The 27,238-nt window shown below is 48.5% G+C and overlaps 1 protein-coding gene across 4 annotated transcripts in view; it reads right to left on the bottom strand.

Annotated features, from left to right (window-relative positions):
* Positions 1-27,238, bottom strand: part of SFSWAP (splicing factor SWAP) — an 88,281-nt gene that overhangs the window by 602 nt on the left and 60,441 nt on the right. For 2 of the 4 annotated variants that reach the window (XM_057526368.1, XM_057526370.1), the window contains 4 exons: positions 17,598-17,863; positions 11,041-11,166; positions 1,329-1,484; positions 95-167 (listed from right to left, as the gene is read on the bottom strand). In XM_057526368.1, coding sequence (XP_057382351.1) covers positions 95-167; positions 1,329-1,484; positions 11,041-11,166; positions 17,598-17,863 — 621 coding nt within the window. Of the gene's footprint in view, positions 1-94; positions 168-1,328; positions 1,485-11,040; positions 11,167-12,457; positions 12,610-17,593; positions 17,864-27,238 lie in introns of all 4 variants that reach the window. The other 2 variants (XM_057526371.1, XM_057526369.1) reach the window with 2 other exon arrangements.

The raw sequence follows: 27,238 nt of genomic DNA, 5'->3' as shown, positions 1-27,238 counted from the left end.
CCCGTCAGGACCCACAAGATGAGGGGACACAGGGAGTGGAAACTAGCCCCTTTAGAACAAGATGGAAGGAAAGAGAGACCCACTCCCACCTTACCTGAGTGATTTTGCTCTGCACGGAAGAAACAATTGCTGAGGAGATCTGACCGTCTTTTTCCTGAGAAACTCCCCTAACGCAAGTAAAGAGAGAGGTCAGAGGCTTAAAATATACTTTAAAAAGCCATTTTACCTGTTTCTGGTAACCTTAAAAAAGAAATCAACATTATAAATATATGTATTTCACTTTTATATTTTATGTAACACATTTGAAGTATTTCATAAAATGCAACATTACTCAAAGATATGTTCATAGAAACATTATATAAGACACATTAAAAAAAAAAGAGATGAAGGAAAGGACAGAAGCCTAGAAAGCTAGCGCCCCCCCCCCCCCAGGCCTGAGCACAACCCGAGGGGGCGCCTCTGGTGCATCCTGAGGGCTTTCGGGGGCCTGGACGCGGCACACAAGTGGTGGTCGGGGCCTGCACTGAGTCACGTTTTACCTTTAAAGAAGCCGCACCTTAGATTCTGACCCACCTCACGTGAGCTGCGGCCTCTGCTGCTCACCCACCAGCATCGGGCACCGTAACGCACACTTGCGGAAGCAGGGGGTCTACAGGCGGGATGGAGGACCTGATCCCCTGCCCCCGACCCCTGCCCAGGCTCGGGGTGGGTGGGTGTGGGCGGGCGGCTTTTCGTAACAGGACTGTCTGGCAAATGTCCCCCGACAACCACGGGCAGCCAGGCAACGGGGGTCACCTGCGCTGGCACGGGGAGACCGCAGGACCATCAGTGTGGACGCCGACATCCCCACGGCCTGCGCGGTCAGGAAGTGACGGGTTCACCCCTGCCTGCTCGGGCTGAGAGGGAGCGACGGGTGGATGGGGGTCCTGGGCCCCTGTCACTGCAGAGTCCAGTGCCTGACCCCTCCTTTGGTCACAGCGGGCTCCCCAGCTCCCACCCCATACGGCCCACGTGAGGACAAGGCGGGGAGCCTGGAGAGACACTGGTCTGGGGACCGCTGCTGGCACGCTACGCGGCCGCCCCGCACCCGCTCACAGGGTTCCCTCTGCCCGAGCGCGGGGCGGGCGGCCCGGGGCACCGGAGGCGGCTTCTGGACCCGCGCTGCCCAGGCGGCCTCGGTGCTGACCCACCTCAGTGTCCGCCCTCTCCTCATCTGGAGCCCGAGTGACGCATGCAGGAGGATGTGGGGCGCAGGGCCCGGGGCCGGGGGTCTGCCAGCCCGCCCCTTCTCGGGGACCCCCGTGGCCCAGAGGTCAGGGCGGGGTTACCTGGAGCGCTCCTGGCTGGAGCCCCGACTCTCCACAGGAGAGATGCTGGCCGAGTGCCGGCGCGCGGCCTGCTTGCTCGGGGAGGCTGGCTGGGAGCCGGCCTTGGACTTGGTCCGCGACCGTGAGCGCCTCTTCTTCTTCTTCTCATGGGGGCTTCTGGAAGGAAAGCGGTTTTAGACAAAGGCACAGCGCTGGCTCTGAAGGAGTTCTGGGTGCTCTCCATGGGACAATGCGGCAATTTCACCCACCCTTCTATATACACTGACTCCTTTTTAAAACTATACACATTTAATTAACTTGAAACGGATGGATATAACAAAATAAAAGTCATGCAGAAGTAAAACGTAGACCACCTTCTCAGCAGAGGTCCTGAAGTCAGGTGTCTGTGGGTTTAAAACACGATCAGCACTTTATCTGCATTTAAAATAACCCAAGATAAGTAACCAAGCGCTGTCTGTGCTGCTTGTTCCTTTACGCTGACTTAATGGGAACTTCCAACCAGAAGTGGAAAATCATTAACACCGAGCGCTGCGAGCACAGACGCTCGCGTGTCCTTCCGGCCCGAGGCTGACGGGCCCCCGGGGCCACCTGCTCTCCCACCGGCCCTCACGGCTGTGCCTCGCTGCCCGCGGCCCACGTCCTCCGAGTCGCCAAGGCCCGTGATTCCACGTCAGAAACGCCCCCCAGCTCCTCCTCCCCCTCCAGACCCGCAGCCCGCACTGCACTTCGCCTGGGCCCACCGCCTCCCGCCCAGAGGCAGGTCTCACTCCGCTCCACGCCCTGCCCTGTGACCCTCCTCCCCACGGCCCTGAAGCACAGCCAGCAAGAGGGAATGTGCAGGTGGTGGAAGCGCTGAGGTGCAGGCCCCTCCCCGCTTCTCCTGAGACCACCGCTGCCCGCCCCTCAGAACCCGCGGGCGCCAGAGCTGCAGGCCGCCCTCCTGCTGGGACCGTCTCCTGGAGTCTCTGCAGGCACAGGTCACCGCTGGTTTCATCAGCCCCCGTCTCAGTTTCTGCCGCTCCCCCCTTCCTCCCGGGCTGCGTGTTGCTGCAAAGCACGAGAGGGTGGATCCCTGGCCGTGGGCAGCTGGGTGACCCGACAGGAACTGGGCCTCGGGAGACACCGCCCGATGGCCGATGCCCGCGCCCTCGTCCTCAGAGCGCGGCCGGGGGGTGGACGACGGGCTCCTGGCGCTGTCACCTCCCCTGCGTGTCGCCACTGCTCTCGATACGCACGCCCTGGGTCACCGCCTGCACAGCTCACACCCCTCCTGGCTCCTCGGGACTCAGGTGGCTCACGGGCCCTTCCCAACCTGGAGACACCCCAGGGCCTGTCTACACGCCCACCCACCCCAAGACCAGTGCACCTGTCAGCCCGCCTGTCACTCGTCGGGGCACTTCCCTGGGGCGGTCCCGTGGACCCCTGGTGCAGGCGGCTGCTGGCCAGCGAAGCAAGCTGACCCTCCCGCCGGGCAGGGCGCGGCTTTCTGGCTCTGCCTCAACAACACGGAGCTGGCCCTGGGTGGTGGCAGCCGGGCAACTTCAGTTCAGCTGTGGGAAGTGTCCCTGGTGCGCTGGCCTACGTGCAGGCCAGGAGCAAGAGAAGTGGTCCATAAAGAAGAGGTGCTGGGTACACAGAAGTGCGAAGTGCACACCACAGGCCTACTTCCTACACTGCAGACATTTTGTGACTTTTTGTCTGTAAACACATGGCTAGGATTTCAAAGGAAGCAGCAAATAAAAAAATAAATATTTATTTGGGACGTGACATACGTCCCAAATGATTTCAGCCCCAAATCTGGCTAAGTTCCTATGGCTGCCTACATGAATTAATTAAAGGTAGGTGAGCAATCCTGAACTGTAAATCACGTTCAATTTCACTACAACTTGATCTCATGACAAGACTTTCTAAGCGTTTCCTTAAGGAATTAACTAATCTTTTTGTTTTTTAAATTGAGGTGTGCTTTATATCCAGCGAAATGCAAAGGTCTGAAGTGCTATTTGATGAGTTCTGGCAGACATGGTGAAACCCAGACCCCTGTCACGACCAGGAAATTCTACCATCCAGAAGGTTCTTCCACTGATGCTGTCAGGCATCTGCGTCCCCTGCCCCACCATCACAGATACGCACTGCTCTGATTTCTGTCACATGAATGAAAGCTTCAGATAAATCGCATCACACAGTATTAGTCTTCTGTGACTGGCTTCTTTCGCTCAGCAGGATGTTTCTGAGGTTCTTCGTGAGGTGGGTTTCTTTTCGCTGCTGGGTAGCATTACACTGTATGAATCTGCCATCACTGGTTGAGGCTCTCTCCTGTTAACAGACACTTGGGTTGCTTCCGGTTTTTAGCAATTACAAACCAAGCTGCGTCTGTGGTCAAATGTTTACGGCGAGTAAACACCCGGGGCTGGCACGGTCAGGCCACGCAGCAGCATACGTTTAACTCTGTAGGAAACCACCAAACTGTTTCCCAAGTGTTTCAACACTTAGTCATGCCCGTCTTGCTTATTTTCGGCCGTTCTTGTCAGTGCAAAGAACACCTCACTGTGGTTTTAATCTGCATTTCCCCGACAGATGACTGAGGAAGCTGGGCACCTTTTCATATGCTACCTTCACTGGCTATTTAAATATATTCTTTTTTTCCACCAAGGTATCTGTGGTTTATTTATCAAGAGAAACTATTCCTTAGCCCAGATATGCACAGTTCATAGTTTCGAAACACAAGTATGTGACAAACTACCGTGGAACTCAACCCAAAGAGGTTCTTTACATTCCAAAATCACTTTGCACTCTAAGAGACACCAGCCTTCCTCATCTCCTCAAAATCTTCTACGGAATCATCACTTCTGTAGACATCTGCATGTGCCTTCCTTCTTGGTTCAGCCACAGCAAGCTTACAGACAGCTTGCAACACCCGGGGACACACCGAATGCTCCAGCAGCAGGAAACTGCAGACGCTTGGCCAGGAGGCTGCACAGCTGAGGTCTCGCTAAGGGACTCGAAGCTCTTCTCCTCGACAGCTCGACGACGACAACCTTCCAGACTGATGGAGAAATGGACCGCAAATACATTCTTCTATGAAATGTCTCTCAAGCCCTCTGCCCCTTTTCTAATTGGGCTGCCTTTTTGGAATTGACATAGGCCTTTGTCAAAGATACACACTGCAAATATTTCTCCCCGTCTGGGGCCTGCCGATGCACTTTCTTAACTGTCCCTTTTGAATGAAGTTTTTAATTTCAATGAAGTCAAATTTATAATTTTTTTCTCTTACGGTGGGATTTTCTACGTCCTCAGGAATCTCTGCCACCTCATAAATGTATTCTCCTTGTTTCTTCAAAAACAGAATGGTTCTAGTTTTCATGTTTAGGTCTGTGATCCATCTTGAGTTAAGCTTGGTATCTGGGGTACAGGTCACTTTTCTTCCATTCTGATGTCCAGTTGTTCAATCAAGTTGTGCTGAAAGGACTTTTCCTCACTGCACTGTTTTGGCTCTTCACCTTTTTAAGGTGTACAGCACACACTGATTACTGTAGCTCTCTAGTAAAGTCTTGAATTGGTAGCAAGAGTCCTCCAACTTAGTTTTCAAGGTTGCTTTGACCGCTAGTCAGCGCGCCAGTATCTACAAGAAGCCTAGGGGAGTTTTGATTGGGATTGTATTGGATCTGCAGATCATTTTGTGGAGAAGAGCCATCTGAACAATACGGAGCCTTCCAATCCATGAATATGGACTTTCCCTCTATTTATTTAGGTTTCCTAAACATTTTCTCTGAAATGTTTTGTGATTTTCAGTGTAGAGAGATCTTATACATATTTCCTTACATTTATCCATAAGTACTTTGCTTTTTTGATACTGTTCCAATTAGTATTGTTTTTAACTTCATTTTTCGGTTCTTCTAGGCCAGTATACAGAAATAAACTTAGAGGTTCCTTAAGATTTTACATGATTATGTAAGAAGACACAGTTTTATGCTCTCCTTTGCATCTTTAGGCCTTCTATTTCTTTTTTCTTGCCGCACTGTCGAGGCTATGAATTCTATTACAGAGCAGACACCTTGGCCTTGTCTCCGATCTCAGGGGGAAGGGACCAGTAAGTGTGATGCTAGCTGTAGGTTTTGCAAAGATGTCCTTTGGGAATTCCCTGGCGGTCCAGTGATTAGGACTCCACACTTCCACTGCTGAGGGCCCGGGTTCGGGTTCAATCTCTGGTTGGGGAACTAAAATCCCACAAGCCACAGGGTGTGGCCAGGAAAAAAAAAAAACATGCCCTTTACCAGATGGAGAAAGTTTCCTTCTATTCCTGCTTTGCCAAGTTTTTTTTTTCCCCCCTTTTTTCTTTTTAATGAATGGGTGATGAATTGTGTCAAATATTTTTTCTGCATCTATTGAGATGTCATATGATTTTCTTCACTTTTTCTGTTAATACTGTGAATTACAATGACTGGTTTTTGAATGTTAAAGAACCTTGCATTTCTGAGACAAAACCCATTTGGTCCTGATGTATTATCCTTTTAGTTAATTGTTAGACTCAAATTAGCTAATACTTTGTTAAGGATTTTTGCACTTATTTTCCTGAGAGTATTAGTTTATGAATAAACACATGCGTGTGCACACACATCCACACCCCCCCAACAAAACACACCACACTCCACACCACACAGATGTGCACACACTGTCCATCTGCTTTAGGACGGTCTCATCAGGTGAACTGGGAAGTGTTCTCTCTTCTATTTCCTTTGAAGTGTCTTTAAAATTGGTTATCCCTTTTTTCTTGAATGTTTGTTAGACTCTACTGATAAAAGTCATCTGGGCCTGGAGTTTTGTGGAAAGGTTTTAAATTATAAATTCAGTTTCTTTAGCAGATGTGGAGCTACTTAGATTTTCCATTTCTTCTGCTGTCCATTTGGGTAGTTTGTTTCTTTCAAGGAATTTGTCCATTTCACCTATGCTGTTAAATTAACCAGAATGAGATTTATTTCCTTATTATCCTTTTAATGTCTATAGGGTCCTTCATTCTTGATCAATCTAAAAAAAGATTTACCATTTTTTAAAATCATTTTCAAAGAACCATCATTTGGTTTTACTGTTTTCCTCTGTGAGTCTGTTTTCTATTTTGTTGATTTCTGATCTTACTTTTATTATTTCCTTGCCTCTATTTACTTTGAGTTTAATTTGTTCTTCTTTTTCTAGCTTAAGACAGAAGATTAGTTTTTAGACCTTTCTTTTTTTTTCTAATATAAACACTTAAAGCTACTAACTTCCTTCTGAGTACAGCTGCAGAAGGAGTATGTTACATTTTCATTATCATTCATTTCAACATATTTTCTACTTTCCCTTGTGATTTCTTCTTCGACCTATGGGTAATTTAAAATATGTTAACTTCCAAGTATTTGGGGACTTTCCAGATACCTTTCTACAGATTTTTATGTGGTAAGAAAACATACTCTGTGTCATCTGAGTCTTTTGGAAAGTGCTGGGACTAATTCAGTGTTACAGGGAACGATTTAGCCTGGTGACTGACCCACGCGCATGTCACGAGAGTGTGCATGCTTCACTGCAGGTGGTAGCGTTTAGCTGGTTAACAGTGCTGTTCATATTTGCTGCATCTGTAGTGTTCTACTGCCTGCCTTTCCCTTTAGTTCTGTCAGTTTTGTTTCAAGTATTTTAAAGCTCTTTTATTCAATGCACGCATATAAAACATTATGCCCTCATGAAGAGCTGGCCCCTTCATCATTATGAAACTGCCTTCTTTATCTCTAGCACCACTTTTTCAAGTCTGCATGGTCTCCTGTTAATACAGCCACACAACCTTTCTTCTTATTAGCATTGTACAGTGTATCTTTTTTCTACCTTTTAGATCTTAACCTATTTGTATATTTAAAGTGTCTCTTATAAGCAGCTTAGTATTAAGTTTTGCTTTTTAATGCAGTCTAAAATCTCTGCCTTTTAACTAGAGTTTTTAGTCTGCTTACATTTAATGTAATTATTTGTATGGATGGTGTTAACAATCTTCTTGTTTTCTAGCTGTCCATTTGTTCTTTTTCCTCCTCTTCCCCACTTTTCTGCTGTCTTTTACATTAATAAAGCATTTTTATGGTTCTCTTTAACAGTCTCTATTGGATTTTTAACCTTTTTTTTTTTTTAGTGGTTGCTCTAGGGAATTATGATATGCATCTTTCAATTGTCATAATCTACACTGAATTAATAACGCTTCATGTATGATACAAGAACCACAGAACAGTAGCATATTCCCATTCACTCACTCAACAAGCGTTTGCCGATGTGCTCAGTGAGTGCTGAGCTGTAGGAATTCAATGCTAAACCCTGCCCCCCACCCTAACCATACTATTTACTGTCATAAAGTAACTGGAACTTCCTGTTGGAGTGTACTGTAATATGATTTGGCTAAACATTTTCATGAATTTTACTTTTAAAAATATTCACCCTGCCCAGATCTGGATCTCCAAACACTAGAAGGAACCAGGATTCCTAGGAGAAACAGCTGACCCCAGGTCTGGGGCAGGGAAAGCACCAGCTAAGCCTGGAATATCTTGGGCCAAAAGTGACAAAGTACTCAAAGAACAATGGGGCCAAATGTGAGACAATGTTACCATCAAATAGAATATAATGGCAATGGATCGTTGCACAACAACCCAAACCCAAAGTCTACAGTGATACTAAAACAAAGGGGGGTGTGTAGAGAAGAAATGAGGAGAAAGCTGCTGGCCACAGGACACTCACACTGTTCCAGTGCTACCCCACAGATGACTTGTTAGTTCAAAGAGGAAAAGGTACAATTACACAGCAGACACAACCAAGTGATCAAACTCAGTGTCACTGGCAATGGGACAAAGGGACACTTGTGTGCCTCCTGGTGTGATGCAATGGGAAGTTACACAACTTGCCAAAAATACTTAACATGAACACAGCCAAAAGGACACAGTAAGACAAATCCAGAGTGTGGGACCTTCAATGATACAGGTGACCTGGGCTTGTCAAAGTCATGAAATATACACTCACAGGAGGGTGTGAGGGAGGGAGGAAGAGGAGGAGAGAGAAAGGAAAGCAAATGTGGCAAAACGTTAACACTGAATCAAGCTACAAGTTACATGCAGATGGGTGTTTTTAAGTAGTAAGTTAAAAACTTTCTAGTAAGTTAAAATTTTATCAGAAATAGAAGTCAGGGACCTCCCTGGTGGTGCAGTGGTTAAGAATCCGCCTGCCAATGCAGAGGACATGGGTTTGAGCCCTGGTCCAGGAGGATCCCACATGCTGTGGAACAACTAAGCCCGTGCACCACAGCTACTGAGCCTGCGCTCTAGAGCCTGCGAGCCACAGCTACTGAGCCTGCACTCTAGAGCCCGTGCTCTGCAACAAGAGAAGCCACCGCAGTGAGAAGCCCACGCACTGCAACGAAGAGCAGCCCCCGCTCGCCGCAACTAGAGAAAGCCCACGCGCAGCAACGAAGACCCAACGCAGTCAAAAATAATAAATAAATTAATTAATTAATTAAAAAAATGTTAAGTTAAAAAAAAAAAGAAAAAGAAAATAGAAAAAAAAAAGTCAGTGAAAGCAGCACTCAGTGATCAGCTTGTAGAAATAATCCTTCAAATCTGGCAGGAGGCACTTTCCCCTCAGTCGGGGTGACCTGACGGGATTAAAGTGACCCTGACTTGGCGGACGAGTTAGTCGCCTGCTGCCACACTGAAGCAGAGACCCCGAAGCTACTCCGAGTAGAAGGACGGAGGGGACAGCCTGACTGCTGGGTTCACACAACTCGCCTGCTAACAGAACACATTCTTGGCCTACAGAAACTCGGGGTTTGTAATCAAGCCCAGGAAGTCGACCAGTAATCGTGCACGTGTTCACCTCTACTGGGCTCCTCCTGAGTCCACCACTGTCCGCGACCCCTGAGGCAGGTCACAGGCTTGATCCCGTCTACCAGGGCAGGGTAGCCAGGCCCTGCAAGTAAGCTGAATCTTAACTTCTTTTGTCTGACTTATTAAAGTTCTGATGATAACACAAGCTCTGATGAATCCTAATATAATCACCGTCTTCTCTAGTGATAGCTCTTTTAATGCAAAGGTTGATTTGAGGGCAAAGCAAGAACTCTTCTGTTAGGAGGGACCTTCGGCTACAAGGAATTAATTTTAGACCATGCCTTTTACATATACCAAGGGTGATGATAAATTTCAAATGTCAATTACTTGCATAAGGAATAAAATTTAAAATGGACTTCAATTTTCATCATTTTATCCTGCAACAGTCACGTATGCTTAGTGTGGGAGTTCCAAGGCAAAAAATGAAATTTATAAACAGACGGAGTGAGTCTGTACATGAAGCCTTCACTGAAATATATCAGTTTTACAGCTCCTTTCCTGATTTTTCTGTTTTAAGAAAAAGAGATGACATTTTATCATTTAATGGAACTATTGCATAACTAGCCAGACTGCAGGAACATTTTTCAGTTAGAAATGCCTTTCAGAACTGCTCCTGCATGTATACATGTAGCTGATTCACTTTGCTATACAGCAGAAACTAACACAACATTGTAAAGCAACTATACTCCAATAAAGATGTTAAAAAAAAAAACACAAAAAAACTGCTCCTGTTGAGGGTGTTTGCTGATGGAGGGGCGTCTCTGAGGCAGGTCTGGGTGATGGCTGGGTTCATTTGTCCAAGAATGGTGGACACCTGAAATGCAGATGTGTCCTCTGGAAGACTCTGGAAGGTTCTGGAACCCCGGGTGTCCTGACACTCAGCAGCATGGCGTCATGAAGTCTGAGACTACGATGGGCAACAATGGCGTCTTGCCCTTTTCTGGGTGTCTCGGTCACTGGGACGGCAATGTTCCTTGTCTACCTAGCAGAGCCGGGGCCCGCCTTAACTCCAGTGCAGGGACACAAAAAACGGGAAGCCCTCGTTTTCAGAGAGAATGGAAATACAGAAGCCAAGTGACATAAAGCATTCAGGTGGCATCACCCACGCTGGACGGGATGATCCCCAGACGGCACCCCTCAGCTGAGAGGGAAACGCCCACTGGTCCACCGGCCATGCTCCTGGCTTGGGTCCTGTGTCTCAAGTCAGTGGTGGTGCCAGGGCCTCTGGTGGCAGAGGTCAGCCCCAGAGCTCTCTTCCTGGGAGCAGGGACAGGGGCCCCAGCTTGCTGAGCGTCCAAGGCCCAGACTGGGGGTGACGGCGACATGGGAACCAGCCTCTCTCACTCTCCTCAACTAGACAGCTCTCTCCTAGCGGTCAAGGGGCCAGAGGATGGGCCCTCTCCCTGCTCTCAGACCCCACGAGGACCCTGTGGCCTTCCCCTGGGAGCTGCAGCTGAGGCGTGGCCACCTGGGCGGCAGGAGGGATCCACTTGAGACCTGAACTTCGGATTCTCCCTGTCACTCGTCCCTCCACTCCTTTCCCTTCTCGACACGTACAGGGTAAGGAGCTGTGTGTGGGGGTCTAGGGGCAGCTAGACTTGGGGGAAATGTGACCCCAAGAGCTCCCAGCAGGGCCAACCAGCTGCAAAGACAGGCGGGCTCCAGCACAGGCAAGCGCCCTCTGCTTCTGAGCTCCAGAGCAGTGCAAACGCTGCCAGGATGACTCGGGATCGGCCAAAGCGGCTGCTCCCCGGTTCCGGACAGCTCTGTGCCGGAGACGTGGGAGCCCCACCTTCCAGCGCAGGTCCCGTGTCTGCGAAAGCTCCGCCGCCTACCTGGACCGGGTCCGCTTCCTGCTGACTCCAGGGCTGTTACTCATTCGGTAGGCGGTGGGGACACTCCTGTCCTCCCGCCGTCTCTCGGGGGAGTGCGCTCGTCTCCGAGGGGACCGGGACCGGGACCTGGCAGAGGAAAGCAGGCATTTCAGTCCTGTGTGGGGTGGGCAGGGGAGCACCTCCACTGATGAGACGGAGGCCAGCCCTGGCCTGAGCCCGTGGGGCATGGCGGGTCCCTGCCTGTCCTTTCAAGGCCCGCCCCCCGCCTCCCTACTCTGCTGACCCGGAACTGGATCCAGGCTCAGAGTCAGAACGCTCATCACACCAATGCTAAGCTTCTGAGTGGGGCACAACTCATGCTGAGGCCGGAGCCATGAGCTGCTGGTCCGGACACTCAGCGGTAGCCAGCTCCCACGCACCGGGGTCTCCCTGCAGTTCCTGGTGGACGCGGGCCTACTGCTGCTCTTCCTTCCTCTTGCCTTTGCCCATTTGGTCTCCCTAGAAAACGTTCAGCTCACTGGTATTTCTGTCAAAATTAGGTAAGGAAAGGCAACAAGATTCAAGTGAGTTGTTTCCTCTTGTTCTGAACACTGGCAAGAGGAAGAAACGGAAACGTGATGAAGTTCGAGGACCCCCTGGAAATCTCTCTTGTTTGCACTCGTCTTATGGCCTCTCAGCGTGCAGAACAGGCTGCAGGCCCGCTGGCAGGACGCCTGAACCTTCAATCCGATTCAGACCATGCCGTTCCCAGGAAAATTTTGGCTAAATCATTTGTTTACGAGATGTCTAATATTTTTTCCTCCCTTTCCTGTGCCTGGAAAAGGACTATTCTATTCATGCAGTGCCGTGATCCACACAGGGCAACCATGGCCCACAGACACCAGCACGCAGAACTCCAACTCGAGACCCTCACCCACGGGGTCAAGGTCCTAACGGAGGGCCCTTTAACAATGGGTTTAGGACTCTTATTTTAGTTTTTTGTCTATTCAGTGAAATTACTGTTTTGGGGAGACCTGAAATAAGCAGAAATCTGGGGGGGGGGAGAAATTTCTTTCCGTTCTGTTTCTATGACAACCCACTCAAAAACAATATACAGAAGAGATATTTTGATTTTGTCATCTAAAGAAGTTCTACAAGGAATCATTTTAGTCACAGTAAAACCCCCAACAGCGCACACCGTTGTCGCAAAGATCAGCCTGTAATCATATTCCACCCTCTGTGTCACAGGGGAAACCCTGAGTCACTCCTGAAAAACACCGCAGCCACGGAATGACCTGCTCCGGGAGAAACGTGTGCCTCGGCTCTGGGGCTCCTCTGACACAACTGCTTTTCAGCTTATACAATGGTTGTGATTTTTGTTTCCAGAGCTTTCCTAAGATTTAAGTAACAGATTACAAAGGTGAGGTCAGTCAGACACCTTGACATTTTACCAGGCTTTCCCTCAAAAGAGCTCCAGGAGTCAAATCTGTTCGTGGTCGAGGCTGCCCGGTAACTGCCTTGCTGTGCTGCCGCCACTGCCGAGCTGCCCTGACAAGCCTCCGAGCCCAGCATCCCTGGGAGGCCGTGGGTCTGTGGTACGGAAGCACATACTTCACATTCAGAAGGACATGTGCTGGCCTGCGCGGTGCTAGAGCCCCGAAAAAAGCTCTGCTCAATCAAAGCCATAGCACCTACGGAACGCTTAAACACAGACTTCTACAATAAACTCAATAATCAGGAAAATAAATTAGTTTTTAATGTCTGCAAATCCCTAACTTGGACATACAAGAGCACTTTGCAGTGGCCACTGGTACTAGCTTTCTTTGAAGTGAAGTGCCTGTTCGCAGTAGAGTCCAAGTTACCTGGGGAAAAGCCCATCTCAGAACGAAGGGCCATGAGCTGCACCAGATGATACTTAGGTTTTATTTTAATTAAAGAAGCTCCAATGCTTTTATTCTGTTAAGTAGGGTCTGAATATTGCTACCACGACACAGTGCAAGAAACAGGAATTCCATTTTAGTAAGTAAATCATCTGTATAACGTGACCAGAGGCCTTCTCATAAAGAAAATGAAATAGTCTGAATTACAAAATTTTCAAGCATAATGCAACTCAGATTTTTTTTCTTAAATGATCATAATGGTTTGCTTTCAAAGAGAGTCATAAGGAAACTTCTCATCCGAATGACAGTGATATTTATAAGTAGCTTCTTTCCACCAGCGTTTAACCATTTCAGGAAACCACTTCCTCCATTCCTGTTACTTTACTACTCACAGGTCCTCATGGAACTGAACAAGCAGCGCTGGGGACCCGGCAGCAAGGATCTGGTACCAACCAGGCTCAACAAGCAAGAGGCTCCCAGGTTTTAGTTCTTCTCAAGCTTGAACTGTGGACCCGACTTCACCCGCAAACCCTTCCTCCCCTCCTGCGGGGGCAGCGTCTCTCCCCAGCGCTGTCACCAACTGTCACCAACACGGCGGCCGGGCCCTGCCTGGGGTTACGATTCACTTCCTGGAAACCAGCACGTGAACCGGTGCCTCGGGGAAACGCCAAGCACCCCACCCTCCTCTAGGGGCCAGGATCAGGAGATTAAACCAATCGCCCTCACCGGTTTGCTACGCAGTTATCAGGGGGAAAACGTAAGGAATTACAAATTTCAAACTAAAATACGACCCCAATTTTGCCCGCCTGAGTTCTTTTTGAACATTAAATATAGCACTTGCAAAAGCCACATTAACCCCCAGATCCCAGACCCCTCCCTGAGTGAAAGCCCCGAGGGAGCCTGACTTCTGGAAGCGACACGGGGGGCCCTGACCCTCCTCCACACAGAGCACCTCGCACCGCGGGGCTGCAGAGTTCCACCCAGAATCCCCCCAACCTCAGAACGAGCGAGACCAACCCCCCACCAACTAACCAACGACACGATGCCGCAGGCAATCTCATCAAAACTTTACAAATAAGCTGAATTTCAAGCTTCAGTCTCATTGAGCTTTGTTTTAAAATACCTACACTGTTACAAGTGGATTTTAATTTTAGGCAGTGAATTGCATGAGTACATCTTCATCCCATTAAGGTATAAAACCTAATGTGATATAAAAGTAGAAAACAACAGAGAAAGAAGTCTTATACTTTAATCAATGTTGATTTAAAAGACACCGAATACTGTCTTTCGGTAATCACTATGCTTTCCGAGAAGCAAAAGACTGATTTCCAAAACTAAAGATTTTTCTATGACGAGTTCACCTTTGGAGAGCCAGAGTCATCTATAATTTAAGACATATTTGATAAATGGGACTTCAACCATACGAGCATTAACATATTAACATAAAAATTACTTACGACATAAAAGCTTTTTAATCTTAACTTTCTACATTTTATATAGGATTTCAGTAATTTAATATACAAGAGAAAATATATTTCAACTGTAATATCCTACAACAGGTAGAAAGAAATATTAACAAAAGTCATTTTACTTGGAGCTGGCGGTAGTCTTTTTAAAACAATTGATTAAGTTGTGCCAGGCCCAAGAAACAAGTCTCATATATCCTATGCAGACATTATGTCTGTCATGGGTTAGTCTATCTGAAAAGACAGATAGTTAAAGAGAAAATTATGACAGTATCATTAGCAACTTCAATATTGTGGTTAAAATTTAAATTTCTTTTTTTTATACTTCAAACAATTCATATCACCAAGAATACCAACCTCTCTCATTTTGTAACTGTTTATTTTATAAATCCAGTTGGATCCCTAGAAATTATTAGTGTGAGCCTGGATTAAGAAAGCAGGTCTGTAACCAGCTTAAGAAAAAATGCAGTATTTTCAAATAAAAGTCACTCTTTTCAGAAATAAGAGCTGAGGCAGGATTCCACCTGGTGAAGGTGACTTATCTGACTTATGTCCGCAGGGCCCGGAGACCCACCATGAGACAGCTGGTCTCTCCTCCGTACCTCCGGTCAGAGACCTGCAAGCGGCCTCCGGGCCCTGAGCTCAGCGGTGCTCTGATTTCAAGAAGCAGCACCGCCACATGGAAGCTTTCAAGGCAAACGCTCCTGGACAAATACTCGGAAGGTTTGGTTTTATAATATTATTTTAAAAAAATGTTATAATAAAGTTGTGCTCTGCCTTGATATTTTATCTAAACTGCAACATCAAACATCAAAGATCTGACTTATTTAGTGAACTTAAGTCAGCTGATTTAACTCAAATTAACTAAAAGTATCACACAGATACTATTGAGATTAAAAAAAAAGTTTGAGAGCTATGAAAATACTCAGCTCTTTTTACACATAAAATATTTTAACTATAGGTCAAATTAAGGCATAATTGGTGGTTTGCCATCACAGAACTCACACTAAAAATTTTTTGAACTTAACTTTTTCTTTTAACTGAAAATTACAAACTAAGGATTAGGATTTTGCTTCTTGCAGTTCTCAGCACCGAATATATGAAAACAATATAAAATATACTTGCATATAAAATATGTAAATCTATTCTAAAATTAAAAAATATTTTAAATGTATTAAAATAATATACAAAATGACTTACTCTATTATATATAGATAGTCAACAAATATCACATAAATCCTAGAAAGTTAAAATTCCAGTGTTTCACGAACACTTCCAGTTCTGAACAGACCAACCTGTGGGAAAGGTCTGTGGCCATCACATCTGACCAGCCAGGCTCACTTCAGTACTAGACACCAGCATCTACTGTATGTGCTGAGCACTCACCATGGAAACCAACTCATTTCTTACACTAGGAAACAATCTAAGGAACCCTGAGAGTTACCAATCCCCCAGATGGGGGTTTATGAATGAATTATACTCTCTTCTCTTTGAGCCCTGGAATAAAGGATAACTAGGAAGAATTTTACTGGGTATGTTATTACTCAGAGGGCTTGTACAGGCCTATTTATTTATTTCCACTATATAATGTTATAAGAAATTTTTTCAAATAAGAAACTTTAAAAAGTTTTGATATATACATACAAGCTTCTGGGGACTTTCAAAAATTGAAAATATGTCAGCAAACTTGTTCATTTAATTAAACAACAACAAGCTCTGTGTGTGTGTCTGTGTGTGTGTGAGAGAGAGAGAGAGAGAGAGAGAGATCGAGAGAGAGAGAGAGAGAGAGAAGGAGAGAAGGAGAGAGAGAGGGAGGAGTGATGGAACTTCTAAAGAACTAGCAAAAACGCAGAGGGCGGGACTTCCCTGGTGGCGCAGTGGTTAAGAATCCGCCTGCCAATGTAGGGGACACGGGTTCGATCCCTGGTCCGGGAAGATCCCACATGCCACGGAGCAACTAAGCCCTTGCGCCACAACTACTGAGCCTGTGCTCTAGAGCCTGCGAGCCACAACTGCCGAAGCCTGCGCGCCACAACTGCTGAAGCCCGTGTGCCTAGAGCCCGTGCTCCACAGCAAGAGAAGCTACAGCAATGAGAAGCCCGCACACCTCAACGAAGAGTAGCCCCCGCTCACCACAACTAGAGAAAGCCCGCGTGCAGCAACAAAGACCAATGCAGCCAAAAATAAATAAATAAATAAATAAATTTATTAAAAAGAAATGCAGAGAGCCAAAGATCAAATTTATTCTAATTTCATTGTAGACAAGTGTAAATACTTGTCAAGCCTTTAAGGTCTGGTCTGGGTAAAAATAGGGAAAGCATGTTGTTCTAGGATATATTCAAGACAGGCAGATGTGTATACAAGTACACTTTTTTTTTAAACATAAAAAATAAAAAGTATAGGGCACCTGCATTTTTCCCATGGAAAGGAAAGAACTAACACCAGGTGTAGAAGAAGAACTAGATCAGTACAAGTGCTGTGCTAAAGAGAAACTGAGAGAAGTCCAATCAACATTCAGTAATAAATCAGAAGGCATGAGGTAAGTTTTAAAATTAAAAATTTGCTTTCCTGAACCTCCTGCAAGCCAGGTGCTTTAAAAAAAAGAAAAATACCTGCTTTACTAAGCAGCAAATTCTGTGATCCTTACAGGTTTTCATGTTTATTACTTCTGTTGCCTGAAATGTTAAGCTGCTTCCTCAAAAGCTGGCTCCTTGTAAAGGTGGGTTTTGGTCGAACAGTGACTGTGGGTGAGAGGTTTGGAGAAGCAAACCAATCGAGAAAACAGACGTGTGCCACTGTGCTCCCTCCTTTGTGTGCACTTGTAGGCGCTGTGCCAGGGAAGCTGAACACAGCCAAGGTCCAAATTCCTGCTGCTTCGCCATCTGCACATTCACAGGGAGTTAGCCTGGGAAAGCCTACTCGTTCACACCAAGCAAAAGACCCCCAACCTGTGAATCTTCCACACATTTCAGCCGACATGCTAGGCTTGCTTCTAAGACCTGTTAAAACGTAAACACCACTATTTTTAAAAAACCTGGCAGTAGCTGATGAACCTTAGAAAGTCAGGTTAAAAAATATTTTGAAAAGATCTTATTTGGGTGGGCAGGGCGCGTCTCATCAACACACGCAGGTGTGTGGGTCTGTGTTGGCGGGGGCTGGGCTAGGGAGGCCCCGCCCAGCGCTGCTGGTGAGCAGGTGCGGGGGTCTGCACCCACACCAGACGCACACCCACCTCGAGCGCCGTGCTGTCCGATAGGCACTGGGAAGGCAATGCTTTGCTTTCGAGTGGGATCTAGACCTGGACTTGGATGACGAATGGTACTTGGGAGAGCGTGATCTTGTTCGAGACCGTTTTTTGTGCTTTTTCTTTTTCCTCTCTCTCTCTTCTTCTCTCGGCGGGTCTTTGTTTTTGCTTGAGCGCCCTTCCGGAGGCTTAATGTCTAAAGTGGGCAGAGGTCTGCCTCCGGCCAGTAGAGGGCAGGACACAGTACTGGCTTCCTGGGAACAGAAGCAAACGTCTGGATGTTAACAGGGAAAATGCGACATTTAAAAATGTGTGTTTATAAGCTTCCGACTTTGGGGCCCTCTCACCAATAACAAACCAACACCTCTTAGAGCGGACCACGCCTCCCTCTGTGGCACTAAAAATACTGCCCCGGCACCTTAGGGAGAATGACGGCTCCTTCGAAGTCAAGAGCTGAATGCCCACCTCTCCTGGCCGAGCCTTCCCGTGCAGGCTTCCCTCCCAAGCCTGCTGGGCAGTGGCAGCTGGATGTGACGAAAGGAACGCGGCACGAAGGGCACCGTGTTAGGAAAAGAGCCCCGCTTGCTCTTTCGTAAATAATTGTGACTTTCCACCGAAAAGGAGATTCCTCTAGTATTGCGTTTTTATGATTCTCTGCTCTGCCTGAACCGAAAGAGGTTCCTCTTTGATTTTTAAAAAACTCTTTGTCACAAGGAAAATACATTTCTTTCCTTCTTTCTTTGTACCTGTATGAGGTGATGGATGTGAACTCCTAACTCCTACTAACGTACTGCGGTAGTTATTTTTGTTTTATATGTAAGTGAGGTCATGCTGTGTACCTTGAACACACAACGCTGTGTGTCAACTGCTAACCAGAAAACGGTCACTCGCCATCTGCTCTACAAGGATGAAGTCACTGGCCACTGCCGCCGCTGACCTTTGACACACACTGAAAGGAGTTCAGGGTGGAGATCAGGAAGGAAGCCCTCTGTGCTCTGGGAAAAAGTGGCAGAGCAGGCCTTCAGATAGACAGTTTCAGAAGATTTTATGGGCCTAACTTCTTGCACCTCCTCATGCCTAGAAAAGCACTAACGTCATGAATGGTGACATCTGCTCCTCGTGACCAGCGGCCACCTTCTGCCAAGATGTGTGCTCGACTGCACGCACCCCTTCACCAAAGTCACATGTATGCTGACCCCCGGCCCCCAGCCTCTGCAGAGCAGTTCCTCAGAGCTCCTAAGAGGCTGTCTCCTGGGCTATCACCCTCATGTTGCCCCAAATAAAACTTAACTCACAACTCTCACGTTGTGCACTTTTTTTCCATTGACACAATTATATCTCAGTAAAACTGAAAGAAAAAAATAAAGCCACTAATGAGAATCACAAACAAGATAACCCCATCAGTGCAAGTCAGCTGTGCTCCACACATGCGAATGCACCGTACCACGGCAGCGCACTTAGTAAGTTATCCGTCGCCCTTAAAAACCTCTCTACCCAAGCATGACAGACACACAGAGGAGTGCGCAGACCTTCAGCACGCTGCCTGCTAAACTCTCACAGTGGGGCACCAGCACACACATCAAGGAGCCCCCACCCTCAGCGCGGTGGCGTCCAGAGCACTCCCATTTCTAGGACTTTATTCTAAAGACACAGCCACCTAAGTGTTGGAGACGCGCACCTGAGGACCACATCGCACTTTGTGATGATCAACAATTATAAACCGCCTGAATGACCATCAAAAGGGTACTCCTGGTTCACTATGGTCCATCCAAGCAGTGAATTAGTACTCAACTTTAAAAAATGATGTGGTAATCCTATTTTTATTGACATTAACATTTGTCCACATCACACTGTAAGATGAAAAAATGAATTTACAAAAAAAAAGAAAAAAAGAAAAACCCCAACAAACGCAGAACTCCAACAAACCAGCACCAGTATTTTATATTTGCATCTGTGGCCACCCACCGGCAGCCCTTCCCCTTGTCCTGAGAAAGGTCATTTCCTCAATTCATTTTACGTGAATTTTAACTACAGCCAGTAAATACCACACGCAGAGATACACCAAGGAATCTGCAATGTATCATTTTGTGCCTCGGAGGAGTCAGCCGTAAGGTTTACGGAAAACAGTCCCAGGCAGGGGCTGCGGCCCGGCCCCGTCTCGCGGGCCGCGTGGGTGCTGCCTGCTGGCGGGCGCTGGGCTCCAGCAGGACCGGCCTCCCCTCTCTTCTCCGCAGGTCCATTTGGACAAGGCCAACTGGATGAGGGAGAACGACACTTTGTGCAAATGGTTCTTCTCAAGCTGCGCTTCTTGCCCTGGCTCTGAGAGGCCCAGCGGCGGTGCTCCCGTGGCCGGACGAGGATGCCACCCTGGGTTAGGGGTCAGGGCTGCGACCCGAGGGCAGTGCTCTGCCTGCCTATCCTTTACGCTCACAACACCGTCTCTCACACCTTCCCTTCCTCGTGAGCTGAGAGGCAGCAGGGCCCAGGATCGCTCAAGAACCGTACGCCCTGTTCCCAAAGCAGTTTGTTCCCGCCGAGGTACCCTTTGCAGCCGGGGCCACCGCAGAACGGGGGGCGCACGGGCGGCCTGGCGTTCCTGGCTGGGCTTCACTCGCCTCCTCCATGTCGGCGCTGCCCAGTTCATTTTTACAGTTCTGCCTAAACTGCCTCCAGGGAACCCACTTCACCGTGAGACAGTTCTTCCTATCAAAAAGGTCTTTCTCACTTCAAATTCTTTTAGTGCAATAATATTTTTCGGGTTACATTTTAAAATAATTGGTTGTTGTTAAACAATTCTAACATGTAGAAATGAACTTTTACTTCTAAGGACACCTAACTCCCGCTCTGGCACTCCATAAACATATATACAAAATGGTATGTTAAGACTAAAATAAATAAAACGTGGTGAGCTTTCTAACTTTACAGGCTGGCGGAAGGGAGACGCTGGCTGTGCCGCCAGCCACGCTGCCTAGTAGAGAACCCGCTGCCGCACGGCTGGAAGAACCGCTTTTAGTGCATTTAAAAACTCCCGGTAACTGTGGACTCTAAATTAGGAATATACATGGCACGAACAAGGAGACGGAACTGGGGTAAGAGCCGCCAGTGAGCACGTCCGTGCCGGCACGCACGAGGCCTCCGGCAATGGGGAGTTAGTGGCCACGGCCCCAGGAGCCCCAGGGCGGTCAGGGCTGCTGCGGAGATTTCCCCCGGGAAGCAGAGTCTACTTTAGGAGAACTGAGACATGGTTCCCATCCTTTATGTAAGTGGTTTGTTGAGTGAGGAGAAACACAGGATGGCTGTCCTTCTCCCTCGGGGTCCTCCCTTGCCTGCACATGAGGACAGAACCACGGCGCTCACGAGTGATGACTGGCGCTGCATTGAACGGGGGAGCGATGGGGAAACACGCCCCCCCGTGACGGACGCCTGCCAAGGATACGAACCAGGTGGGCGAGGCACTGCAGGTGGCCAGTCCAGGACAACAGGAGAGGGTGAGTGGCAGCTCAGGAGATGAATTCCTATTTATACGTTATTGCCAACCTGAGAATTTGTACCTCTGAACTTTATTACTGCTTCTTTTGCCTTCATCCTAACTAACGCCCATCATTAGGAATACTTATTTCACCACTGTGGTTATAGTTTAGTACTTCATTTCGAGGCAAGGGAATAAGTGAATCAATATATTCAAAATATAACTTGTCATTAAGTCATGGGGTCTATTTATTCCAATAAAATGATTGATTACCCTTCACCATTAAAGTGAAAATCAGCAACTGAGGGGCGGGGGCCTTGGCTGGGCTGAATTAAGAAGATGCATTGTGATGACCTCACTGTTTTTTCAGCCTAAAAGTACTAAGAGGATATTAAAAAAACCCGGCAGTTAAGACTAGAGAATAAGAAAAAAAAAAAAGGATAACCAAGCCCACACGCCCCGGGGCAGCCCCCCAACGATGGTGACCCCAGGGGCAGGCCGTCTGCGCCAGCACGTCTCGGGGTCCTGAGATGTACGCTGTCCCCAACACGGCTCCACTTCTGAAACCAAGCAACCCCATGACGCGTCCCACCACGCAGGGCGGCGGCTCTCGTGACCGTGACCGCACCAGGGGGAAGCAGGCGCGGGTCACGCCCCTCACGCAGGGTGAGGCTGAAGAGACTTCCAGGCCGCCCGCACTGCCAGACAGGACGGCTGGATGCAGGAGCTCTACCCAAACACAAGCCGAAGGGCCTGGTCTGCCCGGGCCTACAGGGCTCCTCAGAGGCAGGGCTTCCGTCACGTCCAGTCTCGGGGAGCGGCCAGCACCTGGGACACGTCAGGACAGGCGTGTGTTCTGGCCTCTCCAGCTACACCCAAGGCGTTCCTGGGCGCACAGCTGGCGCCGGGGGCACGGACTCAACAACACAGAGGGAGTGGTTCGTGGATGTTAGCGACATGAGCCACAGAACTATTTCAGGGAAACATCACTCGGGCTGTTGAGAAAAGCGCGGTGGCCACCTGCTCCGTCTGCAGCCCGGCACCCTCTCCCCTACTTGCAAAAGCACCGCCGGTGTGGCCAGTGGCCCTCTCTGCGCTCTCAGCGCGTGAATTCTGGATGAAGATCTCCAGCTGAAGCGGAAGACAGACCAGACATTCTGCTCTCCCCGGCCACCGTGCTACGCTGAGGAGAAGCACACGACCCGAGGCTGGCGCAGGTCAGCAGGTTCAAGGCCAGGACCTCGGCCGAGCGGGGCGGGGCTGCGGAGCGAGCCGCTGAGACAGGGGCCGGAGGGAGCAGAGCTGTGGAGCTCAGCCCGCCCAGGAGCCGAGGCTGCAGACGAACCCTCGAGACATACGTGAGCCCCAGGCAGGCTGTGCCGCCCTCACAGCCCAGAAGGTGAACCCGACTAGTCACTGGACTTGCTTCAGTCATTTGGGGGCAGTCGGGTGGTCTTCTAGCGGGTGTAATCAGGGCCCTGACTGATGCAGCAATCCAGGCTTTCAAACTACTGGAAAAAAGAGATTTAAATACCCAGCTAGCTCTGTAATCTAGACCTGGCTGCAGTGACGGAAATGCTGTTTCTGCACTGCCCCCCACTGCAGCTAGCTACCAGCCGTGTGCGGCTACGGCGCGCTCGAGGCGTGGCCAGTGTGATCAAGGACGTGAGTCCTGAACTCCAATGGGGTGAAGCAGACACTGCCGCGTGTGGCTGGTACCGCCGCACTGCACGGTGCGCGTCCTGAAGGGGCCGACGGCTGCTAATGTGCACCATAAGTTATACGAAACCCCAAGACCAAGTCACTGCCGGGTCGACACCCTCGCTGCAGCCCCACACCTCCCCCGTCTGGTTTCTGAAGGCGCCTGGCCGAGGCTCTGCACAGGGCGACCCGTGAGGAGCTAGCTGCCTGTGGTGCCCGCGGGGGACACAGCGACAGAGCCGTGCGGCAACCAGTGTCCGACAAGCCGAGCGGCCTTTTGGGGATGGAATGTTAATACTCCAGCAAAAATGATCAAAGCACAGATCCTCATGGGGGAGGAGAACACACAGGTTGGTCTGAGTCATGACTGGCAAAATCAGGAAGGAACTTTAGAAAGATCAGTCATTTATAAGAGTATTTAAGGGCTTCCCCGGTGGCGCAGTGGTTAGGAATCCGCCTGCCAATGCAGGGGACACGGGTTTGAGCCCTGGTCCGGGAAGATCCCACGTGCCGCGGAGCAACTAAGCCCGTGAGCCACAACTACTGAGCCTGCGCTCCAGAGCCCCTGAGCCACAACTACTGAGCCCACGAGCCACAGCTACTGAATCCCACGCGCCTAGAGCCCGTGTTCCGCAACAAGAGAAGCCATCGCAATGAGAAGCCCACGCACCACAATGAAGAGCAGCCCCCGCTTGCCACAACTAGAGAAAGCCCGTGTGCAGCAACGAAGACCCAACGCAGCCAAAAATAAATAAGTAAATTAAAAAAAAAAAGAGTATTTAAAAACTTGCGTCCCTTATTTTGGTAACAGTGGGAAACAATACTGATCAGTCTTTGATCACAATGAAGTGTTTGTCAACAAATTAGCACACAAACTAGCAACTGTTATTTCCTGCTGTGGGAAAATAAATTGCTCTAAAGCAGACTAACATACATTTTAAAATAAAATCTTATTTCTGAAGTAACACTACATTAACCACGAAATGGGATAATTACACAACGAACTCAAGATTTTTTATACGTTTGAAATCAGACTTTGAAACGCATCCTCTAAAACTGCATTTGCAAATATCTACCCGGGGCACGTCAAGCCCGAGTCTCCCGACTCGACCTCCCAGGCAGGGCAGTCGCCCAGATCTGACGGCTGAGGCCTCCGTCCAGACGACTCCGCCGTTTCCACTCTGCTGGCATGCTCTCCTGCCCTCTAAGCAGCTGTGCCCGCTCAGAGTGCTGTCGCCGCCGTATCCACATTCTTCCGTGGAAACGTACTGCCGCGGTTCAGCCTCTCCCAGACCTGTCCCCATCGCCGTGCTGGATCTGCCCCTTCCTCCACAGACCCTGCAGTGCGGGGTGGGGCCAATCACTGCTGCCTGCGCAGGCTTCACCCGCCTCCGCAGCTTGTGGGTCTTTGGCTCCGGAGTGCCCTCGCCCCCGTCACCTCTCCAAATGACCGTGGTTCCCCAAGACCCCGCCCAGTCCCCAAGCACTCTACAGACCCCGCCCTGTGCCACCTCTGCTGTCCTGGGGGCCCGGGGCCCTCACCCTCTTGCTCAGAGCTGCTCTGTGCCCCGCAGGGCTGACCTGGTGGAAATGTCCACGGGCAGGTGCCAACCACACGAACGCGACCGGTCACGGGGTAAGAAACAGGCTTCTGATTCACACCCCAAAGCGCCCTGGATTATAACACAGGCTCAACAAACGTGGGCTGATTTTTGTTCCTCTTTCCTTTTCAAACTCTTGTTGGACCTGTAAACTTGGCAGGATCATTAACTTGCAAAAATTACTGTTATCGGGCTTCCCTGGTGGCGCAGTGGTTGAGAGTCTGCCTGCCGATGCAGGGGACACGGGTTCGAGCCCTGGTCTGGGAGGATCCCACATGCCGCGGAGCGACTGGGCCCGTGAGCCACAATTGCTGAGCCTGCGCGTCTGGAGCCTGTGCTCCGCAGCGGGAGGGGCCGCGATGGTGAGAGGCCCGCGCACCGCGATGAGGAGTGGCCCCCGCTTGCCGCAACCGGAGAAAGCCCTCACACAGAAACGAAGACCCAACACAGCCATAAATAAATAAATAAGTAAAAATTAAAAAAAAAAAAAAAAATTACTGTTATCTAAACAATGTCCTGAAGTCTGTTGTTACCACGTAAATGATGGCATGATTCAACAGGGATTCAATTCAAGACTTCTGATTTCTCTTTGTTTTGAATTAAGAGCACACACAAGCAAACACACACCAAAAATGGGATGGTATATACACTGATTCCTAAGTACTACTGATGAATAGTGTTTTAAATATTTTATATACTGCTTAAAAATGTAACATACTAGTATCTGTCCACATCAATAAACACACTCCAAGGCATCATTAAAAGTTATACCTGAGCATGTAAAAATCACCTCTCCTAAGAGATCGATGGAACCGAACAGACAAGCACACACTAACAGAGCATGTACAGCTGGGATTGAGTGTATAATAAAGGGGCAAAAAGACGTGTGATTTAGTGGGTTGTGTTGTGTCTAGCTATATGCTCCCCAGAATGAAATAAATTCCCAGTGGGGCAGATTAAAAGACAAAAAGGAAACTGTTGGTAACTCTGGTGATACAGAGTTAACACAAAACAGGAGAGAAAAGCCAGCCAGCCAGGAGAAAAGTAAAGGCTATGGCAGGGGTTCACAGCAGGGGAATAAAAAGGCCACAAAACCCGTAAAAAGTTACTCAGTATCACCTATGATTAAAATATGTAGGTGAAACCAAACAGATACCATCTTTCCCATCTATCAGACTCCCAGAATTAAGGTGGATGGCAGCCAGTGACGGCGGGGTGTGCAGACAGTTATATTCACACACCACAGAGACAGACAAAATGAAAACAAAACCCCCCAAATCTGCTATAATCGTTCTAGGTGCTAATTTAGCAGTAAAATAAATTAAAAAAATTTTAAATCTGAAATTTAAAAATCAATTCCACGGTCAGGGATTTATCCTGTGGCTATACTCACCTCAGCGAGTGCACAGGGCTTAAAGTAGCACTGCTGTAACAGTAAAGCCCCAGGAGCGGCTTTTGCACGTCCACCAGCACAAGTGTGGCACGTGCAGGTGCTGCTTGACTTCAGGACTGATGCATGGAAGGACTGACGGTCACTCATCCTGTAAACGGTCACCAAGTGTCTATCACACACCAGGCACTACTCTGACGTTGATATGGAAAGATCCCTAGCAGAAGTGAAAAAAATCGAGATACCAGAATAATGGATAGGGCACAGTCCTATTATTGTAATATTTAAAATCTATACCTAGATAAATAGGATGATGGGTGCCAGGGGCTTGGAGAGGGGAGTGGGGAGCTGGCGTTTAATGGGGACAGTTTCAGTTTGGGAAGATGAAAAAGTCCTCGAGAGGGATGGTGGGGACGGTTGCACAACTACATGAATGTACTTAATGCTACTGAATTATATGCTTAAAAAGGGTTAAAATGATAAATTGCATGCATATTCTACACAATAAAAAATGAATTAAAAACGGATACTTCCACAGGAATTAAAGCAAAAGAAGGAAAAGACTTTTACTCTTCATTTTATACCTCTCTCTAGCATTTGAACTTTCAAAATCACTGGATACACTGCTTTTGTAGAAAGCAAAGTGAAAACAGAAAGCGCCTCTAAGGCAGATGAGCTGCAAAATGACGGCAAAACCCTGCCAGGTTTTGAGCCAGGCCTTCTGAACAGTGTCCCTGTCCAGCCCTACATGTGTCTGCTCAGAGGGACCTGGGGTGCCACCCATTCCCACTGGGCCAGCCCCGTCGCACTTCAAGTAACCCCCTGCCCCACGCACACTACAATTATGCACCTGGGCAGTGAGGTCAGGTGTGCCAGCATCTGAGAGTCAGGTGCGCACAGAACAGCCCACAGACTCAGGGCCACCGGTCTCCAGAAGCTGCTTCAGGCTGAAAATATTTTCAAGTGTGAATCTCATTTATGACAGTTCCCAATTTAATTCAAGTATTTTTGTTTCAAAGCAATTAAAGACACCACCATCAGAGGACCTTCAAGATGGCGGAGGAGTAAGACGTGGAGATCACCTTCCTCCCCACAAATACATCGAAAATACATCTACATGTGGAACAACTCCTACAGAACACCTACTGAATGCTGGCAGAAGACCTCAGACTTCCCAAAAGGCAAGAAACTCCCCACATACCTGGGTAGGGCAAAAGAAAAAAGGAAAAACAGAGACAAAGAATAGGGACGGGACCTGCACCAGTGGGAGGGAGCTGTGAAGGAGGAAAAGTTTCCACATGCTAGGAAGCCCCTTCACTGGTGGAGACAGGGGGTGGGCGGGGGGGGGGAAGCTTCGGAGCCACGGAGGAGAGCGCAGGGGTGCAGAGAGCAAAACAGAGAGATTCCCACACGGAGGATCGGTGCCGAGCAGCACTCACCAGCCCGAGAGGCTTGTCTGCTCCCCCGC

This window comes from Balaenoptera acutorostrata, chromosome 13 (genome assembly GCF_949987535.1).
Source record: "Balaenoptera acutorostrata chromosome 13, mBalAcu1.1, whole genome shotgun sequence".
Lineage (NCBI taxonomy): Eukaryota > Metazoa > Chordata > Mammalia > Artiodactyla > Balaenopteridae > Balaenoptera > Balaenoptera acutorostrata.
The sequence above is the reverse complement of the archived record's forward strand: the minus strand, read 5'-3'. Positions and strand labels throughout refer to the sequence as shown.